Source organism: Pygoscelis adeliae, unplaced genomic scaffold (genome assembly GCF_000699105.1).
Source record: "Pygoscelis adeliae isolate BGI_AS28 unplaced genomic scaffold, ASM69910v1 Scaffold106, whole genome shotgun sequence".
Taxonomy (NCBI): domain Eukaryota; kingdom Metazoa; phylum Chordata; class Aves; order Sphenisciformes; family Spheniscidae; genus Pygoscelis; species Pygoscelis adeliae.
Window position 1 is genome coordinate 4,040,067 of NW_008824939.1, and position 9,813 is coordinate 4,049,879.

Genomic DNA, 9,813 nt, shown 5'->3' on the forward strand with positions numbered 1-9,813 from the left:
TTTCTACATATCCTGTACATATCCCTATAACTGTATATAAAAAATAGTCAGCGTGTGGCTTTAGCCGTAACTGCTAATGAAAAGAATGGTTGGAAGGATTGGAAAGAAGTTAGGCCTATTAATTTATGAACAGTGGTAAGAGGAACTAGCTGGTAACTGGTTTCCTTCACCAGCTAAAAGAATTGTGGTTAGTTATACAGGCAGTATTGTGCGTCTAGTATTTAGCAGAGTATTTGGAAACCTCAGTCTTTTGGACATTTTGTAATTTGTAGTTCCCAACACAGAAGATGATCCAATTGTCAGCTGGGAGAATGAGTTCTTGATATGAAATGTACAACTTGTGTATTAAAGTACTTCTCAGAAATAAATGCTTTTTTGCATATTAGTTAGCGTATTCCATGTGTCTGCCATGTGTGCTTCCTGCAGTATTACTTAGCGTCCTCTGTATTTAGAGTAATACTCACTTGTAAGTCATATGGCGCAACCTGTGTGTGTAAATGCGCTTGTGTCAAATCTCCAGCCTTCTAAAGTGGTAGTACTGTCTGTACAGATTTACAGTGTAAATCACTGTAAATCACACAAGGTATGGTGATTTGATGTTAGGACACTACCTCTTCAGTTAAACCAAGATCTATGCATTTTCACTGAAGATACGAATAGTCAGATTTTATTCCATGCTAAATTGGATTATAGTGTTGAGTTATAGATGGAATTAGAATTTCTACTACAGAATGACAAATGACAGTCTATTCACTATATATTGAAACACATAAAAACGCATCCATATAATGAAGCTGATCTAGTGTCTTATCACTAATTTTTTTGCTAGTTGCAAACTTTGATCTTGTACTTACACAAACACAACAGTCTTTTTGTGTGTGTGAAGCAGAATAGTTTTCACTAGTTACAGAAGAACTACCTGTTTGATGATGTGAATTTAAATGTAGTGGTAGGACAGCTTACAGTCAGTTTAGAAATGAGTGAAAGAACAAGTTTTGATGAAAAAGTCACCTACACCAGTATCCCAGCCTGGCAACTTGGCTGTGCTGGCAGCAGAGTGCTTAGGAGAAGGCAGGAAAGTGCTTTTCCCATTCCCTCCAGTCAGTTCAGAAACTTGAGTGCTAGATACACACGGTCTTGCTGCAGACATCTGTTTCCCGTAACAGGTTAAAGACTCGTCCAGTACCACAACTTTCTCAAGACAGTATTCCTATCTCCCATTGCATTCTCCAAAGTAAAAGTAGAAAACTGTCACAAATAACAGGTACACTCAACATATTGATCTTATTGTTCCAGACAGATGCTTGTAAACAGCTTACTCAATTTTATTGTTTGCTCAGTAAGAATTTTAAGCCAAAACATAAGGTTTGAATTAAGCCTGGAGGCCCAGCAATACTCGGAGTACAGTACAGATGAATTGATAGTTTACCTTTGGTTGTTACTGCTTGACTTCCTAGAAAGTGAATCTACTGCTTTGTTCCATAATAAAACTAGAGTAGTTACAGGTACAGTTGCAAGCTATGGCTGTAGCTACAGTACTTGTTTCTTGAGCTGAAGTTGAGTATAGGCAGGTTCTGGCAAACAGCATGCCTTGTAACTTGCTCTAGAGTTAGCTTCAGCTGTTGGGCACTGATAGGTTTTGCAGGCACGTATAACTTGTAAGGAGGCAGTGGCTAGCTTCTTATTCCTTAGTAGATACTTCTGTAGTTGTCAGATGTATTTCTGAAGAAAGAAACAGAGTTTGAGTCTTACTGTGTAATTAGTAACTACTATACAATTAATTCTATATGCACTAATAGGCTGTAACTGAAACTAATGCAGAAATATTTGTCCTATAGCAGTAATGTAATACTAAGCTTTACCAAAGATAGTCCACTTTCTCCCTTGTCCACTGTGCCAGTTGCTGGATTTGTATTTCCCAGATCTCGGTAGTCTCTTATCTGTGATCCCATCTCTGGTCTGCTCAGTAACTTGCTTGCTTCTTCCAGTACATGTTGCTGCTTTCTAACCTTTGCCTGTTTTTTCTTTACATAGAAGAGGAGTCAGACCAGATGCTACTCATTTGAGGGGGGCAATTACTATTACCTTAACAGAGATGCAATGTTGAATTGTATTGGACCTGCAGTTCTGATGTTCAAGTCCTTCAGCACCTAATAGAATCGTGCATTTCTCTGGAAAATGTATTGGAGATGAAGAAACCCACAGAAAAAGGAAGTGCCATGCTGGTTTATGCAAGATAGTACAAACCAGCCATGAACTGTGGTTTAAGACTGCTTTCTAGAGATTATTTATCTATAAGGCATCAAGAGCAGCTTAGATTGTAGTGGTGGCAGTGCAGGAGCGTAAAGGGAATGACTACACCCATTACAAGCACAACTTCATTTATTTTAAACAGAAAGGAATTAATTTAAGATAATTCCACAGACGACATCTCATATGTTCTTGTCACACCTCTGGCCTTCATTTCAACTCCCTCTGAAGCTTTAGCCTTCAGAGATGAGGTGGGTTTTTTTATGTTGGGGTTGTTTTGGGGTTTTTTTGAGCTATTTATAAAGTAGTGAATTTTCCTTCTCCCAAAGATGCACTGCCAGAACAAGAAGGTAGATTACAGAGTAGTTATATCACTCTTCCCTTCAAGAGATACCAGAAAGGTGTAAGTTAATAACAGGCATCTGAAAGAATTTAACTATTAGAACAAATTATCTGACCGAACACAACCGGTGAGCTTCGAAAAAATTTTTTTTCTTTTTCAGGAGCAGAGCCAGTCTGTTTTGGGACATGAAAATGTCCATCCTTAATAGTCCCATGGTGCCAACTCTTCTGTTCATGAGTAGTTTAGGTGTCCTCTTCAAGATTCCTCAGAGCTTGAGCAGTAGGAAAGACTGTAATGTTAAAAGAACTTGAACAGAACTAATAACTCCAACACGGAACACTACCTAACAGTGAAGAGCTGCACAGTGAGTTAACTCAAATTCCCTTAGGATATGAGGCATTTTAGAAAGCTTCTCTCTTCCATTTCATAGGCAGGAGTTGTATTAGATCCATGACAACAGTACTACTGTCTTACATGGCTACCATAGCCATGCAGGTACCAGCTGTGTTACTGTTGGGAGAATACCATGTTAAGTTTGAACATGTGGGCTTCCAGGGTTTAAGTTGCTGCTCTACTTCCAGAGTTGGGTGACAGGTTTGGAAAAAATGCAGTTTGATTTAAGGTCTCCGTTTCAGTCCCTCTGAGGGTTGCCTTGCATTTCTAAGGTCTTGGCCACCTAATAAGGCTGATACCTATTATGTTTCTCATCTGCTACAACCTCACCATCTGAGTGGGTGCTTTGTTGAGCAAAAACAAAGCAATTAAAAAAGTAATTAAAGTTTACTAGTCAAATTATTTCTCAAAGCATATTCTGATTTGCTAGCTGTTAATTAAGACTTCAGCTAATAACTAATACAAGTAGTGATGCTAGGCATTAGATTAGAGGTACCTCTCAATTAGCAGATTCTTCCAGGTCAGCAATTTCCTTTCTTACCAGCTGCAGTTGATCCCCCTGTATTTTGTTGGCATCTTTAAATGTTAGTTGAAAAGGATCTCCGGTGGTCAGCTAGACCAACCTCCTGCCTTGCATGGGACATCTTTAAAGCCTTCATCAGTGGTGACTCTACCACCTCTGGCCATTCTGATCCAGTGTCATCACACTGTGCTCCTGGTGAAGCAGGTTCTCCTGACTACTCAGCTGATGTCCCATGTCACAATTTGTTATATCCATCACCTGACTCTGCTGAGAAGAGTTTGGCTCTGCTGTATTTGTAACTACCCTTCAAGCAGTTGTAGGCTGTTAATTAGATCACTTCTTTGTCTCCTTATTGCCAGACTGAATGAGCCCAGCTTTCTCTGTTTATTTCTCATCTCAGTCTGTTGAATAGCTTTCATCTGCTTCTACTTGCACAAGGAGCTGTTCTCTTTGCCTATTCCCTGTCTTCCTGTTTTCCTCAACCTATCATGAACATCAAACTGATTTTAGCCTTCTGTATTATTCCTGCAAGCAGCTTTCTATTCTTGCCTTTCATGTAGGACAACTGTAAAAGACAATTAGATGTTACAAAAATGCTTTGTCACTGAAAATTTTAGTACCTCAAGTATTTATGTTCTTAAAACACTTGTGTTGGTTTTTTTTTTTTTGCCTAGTTTTATAGAGGATTACTCACTAGGATTAGTCATTTAAAGCAAGCACACAAAGCATGCGCATCTCAGTCAATGGAATAAAGTGACAGCGTGAGTCATGGTAGATTTTTTTCATGCTGAATTTGGGTAACTAAATCTGTATTTAGCCAATGTGCTTTAAAGTTACACAGGATTCCTACTTCACTCTAGGTGTACTGAAAGGAAGAATTGTTTTCTGGTACTTGAGTTTGGTATTTCTGTAGATGTTCAAAGTAAAAGGGGTATAAGCCCCATGGAAGCAGGCTGTAGACTTCAAATGCAGACATACATAATCTGCAGAACAGGGTGTTTACTGAAGCTGAGTAGGAAATGAGGCTGCAATCCACCTTGCTTCTTGCTGCTGTGGAGGTAGACTAAAACCCATTTAACTCACCAATTGCACGGTAGTGAGCATGTGCAAATATGCACTTAGGGATGCATTTGGAGAATTATCAAGCTCTGCAGATGTCAGCACCACTTCTGCTGTAGTCAATGCTTCTTCTCAAGGCTCCAGCTTCTGCTATCAAAAGGCTTTAATAAAAGTTTCCATTCTTTCTGCTTGCTGAAAAAAGCTTGAAGTAGTAAAAGGAGCACTGGCTCAGAAGGGAAATAAATTTTTCATTAGTGAACTAAGAAAAAACATATTTAGAGACAATGTCACAAGTTAATTGCCATGTCTCTTTTTTTAAATATATACTTTCCAAGGTTAATTGGAGAGAACTCTGTGTGACTTGTAGTTGATAGTGCAGCAATTTTAGCATTTTAGTTTAGGTCAGAAGTGAGATTTTGAAACAAGTCTCTTGATTGTTCCTACTTACTGTGCTTTGGTTCACATTACACAGCGACCACAAACTGGACCCTTCTGGATGAAACTTAAACAGGAAGACGTGCTCCAACCAGTGATGGGCATTCAGCCCTGACACCAGGCTACAGCTATTCTGGGCAAAACCTCTGAAAACAGATGCATCATGGGTGTCAAGTTCTCAGCAGCAACTTCCTCACTCCACAAACGAGGTCCTTATGGGCCACGCTAACTGACATGGGTACAGAGAGTCAGTCAGCTCCACCGAGCCATGTCCTGCTGTCCAAAACCAGCAGAGCAGCCCAGACCACAGCAGGACTGACCAACCAGGACAATACCTGAGTCTGTGCAGGGCTTTAAGGGGCACACAAGCTGTAACACTCCTACACAATGCCAAGTGTTTGCTCAGTCCCTGAGCAAGCTGGGGGCTCGTGTACATTTGGCAGGAGGAGCATGGATGTTGTTATATCAACCATCCTTCCCCATCTCCCCCCAGTTATTTTTTTTTTTTAATACTGCATACATATATACTATGCCACTCTTGCAGTTGTCCTAGTTAGGAAGACCACATCTTGTTCCCTCCTTGGATGCTTGGAGAAGAGAATAAAAGTTCTATCCAGTAATGGCACTGATTAAATTACTCACTGTCTTTATCGCCGAAATGCTTGATCGTTACGAAAAGCAGCTTCTCTCTGAGCATCGTAGTCCAAATCCGCTTGCTTTTCCTGCTGTTTTTTTGCCTGCTTTTCAGCCTGATGAAGAAAAGGGATGTTAGTTGATACTTGTCAAATATAAACTCGGGGAAGTTAGCCAGGGGGTGGGGACCGCTGCTCAAGAACTGGCTGGGCATCAGTCAGTGGGTGGTGAGCAATTGCATTGTGCATCACTTGCTTTGTATATTTTTATCATTATTATTTTCCCTTCCTTCTCTGTCCTATTAAACTGTCTTTATCTCAACCCACCGAATTTTACTTTTTTTTCCTCCAATTCTCTCCCCCATGCCACTGCTGGGGGTGGGGAGTGAGTGAACGGCTGTGTGGTGTTCAGCTGCCTGCCGGGTTAAACCACAACACATCCCTTCCCACTTCTCTCCCCTGCCATACCCCGCACAAAAAGGGTATGTTGAATAGCTGAGTGAACATCAGCATTAGCTGCTGCTCTTTGGTGACCTGACCCCAGAAGACACAAGAGAGGAGTAGTGGCATGGTTCAAAAAATGGCATAATGATACAGGACAGAATGTGATCTGTCATTGTTGATCCCTTTCTTATTACCAGCCCCCCTAAGTAATCCTCCCCAACCAGCATGGGCCAAGTCAGCCTGGAAGAGGCTTCTGTTCCACCGCTCTGAGAGGAGGCTGGTCCCCAACATCAGCACCTGTGGTGCACACAGGTAAAAAACAAACAAAATGCACACATCACACCCACAGCAAGCTTCCTCTTCCTCTCCCACCCAGGAGATCTAGTACTACGGGTTTAGGTATGTGCTTCTTTCTGAGGGGGCTGACAGGGTACAGCTCTTCTATTTACCATTTGCTGGATCTGAATTTTCTGTACTTCCATGCTTGCATCATGTTGTCTTTGTTTCTTGGCTTTTTCCATTTCCAAGTAGATACGATCTGCTGTCATCCACTGATTATGATCCTTCTCATCCTCTGCTTTTTCCTCTCTCTCCTTTTCCTCTTTCATCTTCATCTGTATTTTACAAAATACACAATTAAAGTTAACCAAGGAGCTAGCCTGCTATCTTTCAGCAGAAGCAGCCCTGTATCTGTGTTCTGATAAGCACGGTCATTGTGGCTGGCCAGTGTCCAAGCCCAGGGTTTTCAGCAGCCCTGGCAGATGTGTGCCCAACACAGAAGTGGGAGAGGCAGAGAAGACGCCAGGAAAGATGCCAGCGGACCTGATGAAGCATGCTGAATCATGGCACCAGAGCCACCAGCTGTGATCTCAGCCAGGCTCCTCAGTTGGAGCAAGCAGTGGAGAGTCTGGAAAATGCACAAAATTACTAACAATTATAGAGCCTTCCAACTCTGATTTTTTTTGAGAGAGGATCATCACATGTACCGGTTGCACCTTTAAGGGGTTAGTTCTGGAGCTATAGATGGTAAATATGAGGGGCAGCTGCTAAGTGAGAACTTGCATGTGCGTCTCACTCCAGATCACTGTGCTAGAATCTATGGTGTTTCAAAAAGGTATTCAGAAGTACAAGCATATGACAGAAAGGAGTAAGAACAGACTACGTTTAGGCTTACCACAGTGGCTCTGTGTACAGCAATAGATTCAATGGCACTCTTTTTTTTTTCTTCTGTCTCTTTGGTTTTCTTTTGGTATTCGTCTTCTACCTCTGCAGCTCCTCTAGCAAGTCGATCATCTTCAATCTTACATGCCCTATTCATCTGTGCAGTTAGTTGTTCAAAAGCTTTGTCCTTGCACTCCTGCGTTAGCCTGCAGGAGAACATGAGCTACCATAACATACCAGGATATCTGCTCAGATTACCTGAGGTGCTGCTCCTAACAAAGCCAGCAATCCCACTTCCACCTCCAACAGCACCAATTACTACCGGAACCGGTAGGCATTTCTTCCAGACTTTCTACTTCTTTCTCAAGTTTTAATTACAGAAAAATTGCTTGCATCACAAAGTTCTGATTTTGCCGATATAAAAATTCAGAGTAACATTTGTCACAAAATTAAATTGCAAGTTTGAATCTTAACGCTGAAAACTGTAGCCCTAGACCCACCTATTAGTCTCTGCATTTTTTTCTCTTCTCAGATCAGCCATCGTTTCTTTTCCTTTAATATAAGCCTTAATCCGATCATCATCTTTGTCTTCTTTTTCTTTCTCTTCATCTTTAATTACTTTCTGTTGAGCTACATACTCCTGTTTAAATGGAAAAGTACTTTTATTTCTACGTAGAAAGAGATTTTGGAAACGTGAACTGAAGAAAAAAAATCTAGCAAAGACTTCAGGCCTAGCCTACAATAAGAGTTCTTTAGTTGTATCAGTGGAGAAGCTATAGAAGATAGCAACTCAGAGATGGAAGAGAATTCTCACAGCCTACTTACCACAAACTACCACAAAAGTAAAATTAGTATGTGGTTGCAGCCCCAAGGACAGTATCTTTAAGTTATATTCTTTCCTCTACTTCCCCACTGGCTCCAACTGTACCGCTCCCATCCTGTGTATCATTCACACAGCACAGACTCTGAAAGGCTCAAACAGTAAGAGGCTGTAGAACCATAAAAATGTAAGGCGCAAGGCATTTTGTAATCGTGCAGAAATGGCAGTTATGAGTATATATAGCTTTTATTGCACATACAAGGTTGGGAGCAAATGGGGTAAAATTTGTATAATTTAGGTGAGGAGTATTGGGGGGAAAAAGCAAGTAGGGTTTCAGTGGGAATTCTCTCCTCTTACTCTCTCACACGCCAATGAATCATCACGGTACCTCCACTTCAGTCTCCCTGCTCAAGCAGGCAGGAGGAAGGAAACAGTAGGTGTGGTAAATACATCTTGACTAATTTTCTAATCATCTCCAATCATAAAGGGAAAGGCAAGTTAAAAAGATACTGTCATGTCCAGACTCAGGCTATTCCCTCTTCCTAACAAAGGAAAATAGGCTTAAAACAGAGCAGGTACATGGAACTTAAATCCAGTTCTCAAGTCAAGGACAATCTCCTTGCTGTCTATATCAGACTTTTTCCATCATAGACCAGTCAAAGCTCAGATACCACATTACAGCTTCCAAGAGGCCTTTCTTGAAAGCGTGGAGGAAAAGACATAGCCTGCAACTGGCAGGGTAGGCATATGATCCAACACTCCTGAAGCTGTCAGCAAACCTCCTGTTGCCAGTAGGCCCATTATCTGTGGGTGTAATACAACTCCAGGCAGCCAAGATGAAACAAGCATTTTGAACTCTCTGCTTTCCTGTTACTTACGTGATACACCCTCTGGCGTTCAACTTTTTCCTCCTGTTCCTTTTCTTTTCCTCTCTGAATTTCCAGTTGGTACAATTGGTTCAATCTCTGTATTTGTTCCCCTTCTCTTTTGTCTTCTAGCTTGGCCAGATCTGCCTGATGCTTGTGCTCCTGTATTCTGAATCAGGAAAAGGAGTTGAATAAACAGGCTAGGGATCGCATGAAGTAATGAACAGACAGGGATTCCACACATCTACAGGTACTTTAACAGTAAAAAACCCAATACTTTGAAGTGAAAGTAGAATGTCAGAGATCAAAAATAGAATCAGTTTTTAAAAGGTAGCTGCAAATCCTTTGGCCAAAGCTCAGTCCTAGTGCAAGGGTGCTGGTTAAGCCTATACTAGCAAAAGCAAACATGACCAGCATATGGACTCGAATATTAGATTGAATTTGATTAGCCTGTTTAATTGTTAGCCCACTCCCTGTACAAGCTGGGCCTTTGCCAGCTAGCTGTCTTCCAAGAGGTGCTATGGCACTGTGCAAGACACGGTCATAGTCATCAGCCTGCGCTAGCTGGATGCATGAATGATTCTGGGCTGGGGGAAGCAGCAATAATAAGTTTTGCCTTAGGGAGACAGGTCGCTTTCTCTCAGTGCCAGAACATAGACCGTCTCTAATTTATTAGAATAGGCATAGCCACAGCCACTGGCAACAAGAGACGTTTCTGAAGCTGGAGAACAGAATCACGGAGGAAACGGAGGGTGAGGAGAGGTGACAGGTTTTCGGCCTGACCGCTGAGCGAGGAAGAGCAGAAACAACGGTTTAAAGGAGCTGAGTCCCGCAGCCCCAGACATGGCCCCCCGGCGGGCGCGCTGCTCCCGCCACGAGAGGCCCGC

At 41.8% G+C, this 9,813-nt stretch overlaps 1 protein-coding gene across 2 annotated transcripts in view; it reads right to left on the reverse strand.

Annotated features, from left to right (window-relative positions):
- Positions 1-1,267: 1,267 nt before the first annotated feature.
- The window catches only part of LOC103918162 (coiled-coil domain-containing protein 173-like), an 8,883-nt gene continuing 337 nt past the window's right edge, over positions 1,268-9,813 (reverse strand). The window contains exons 2-8 of one of the 2 annotated variants that reach the window (XR_663672.1): positions 8,939-9,095; positions 7,741-7,880; positions 7,254-7,446; positions 6,529-6,693; positions 5,646-5,752; positions 5,017-5,149; positions 1,268-1,722 (exon numbers count right to left, since the gene is read on the reverse strand). Coding sequence is in view for 1 of the 2 variants with exons in the window: in XM_009325419.1 (XP_009323694.1) it covers positions 5,651-5,752; positions 6,529-6,693; positions 7,254-7,446; positions 7,741-7,880; positions 8,939-9,095 (757 nt within the window). In the remaining variant the exon portion in view is untranslated. The remainder of the gene's footprint in view (positions 1,723-5,016; positions 5,150-5,645; positions 5,753-6,528; positions 6,694-7,253; positions 7,447-7,740; positions 7,881-8,938; positions 9,096-9,813) is intronic. The other variant, XM_009325419.1, reaches the window with a different exon arrangement.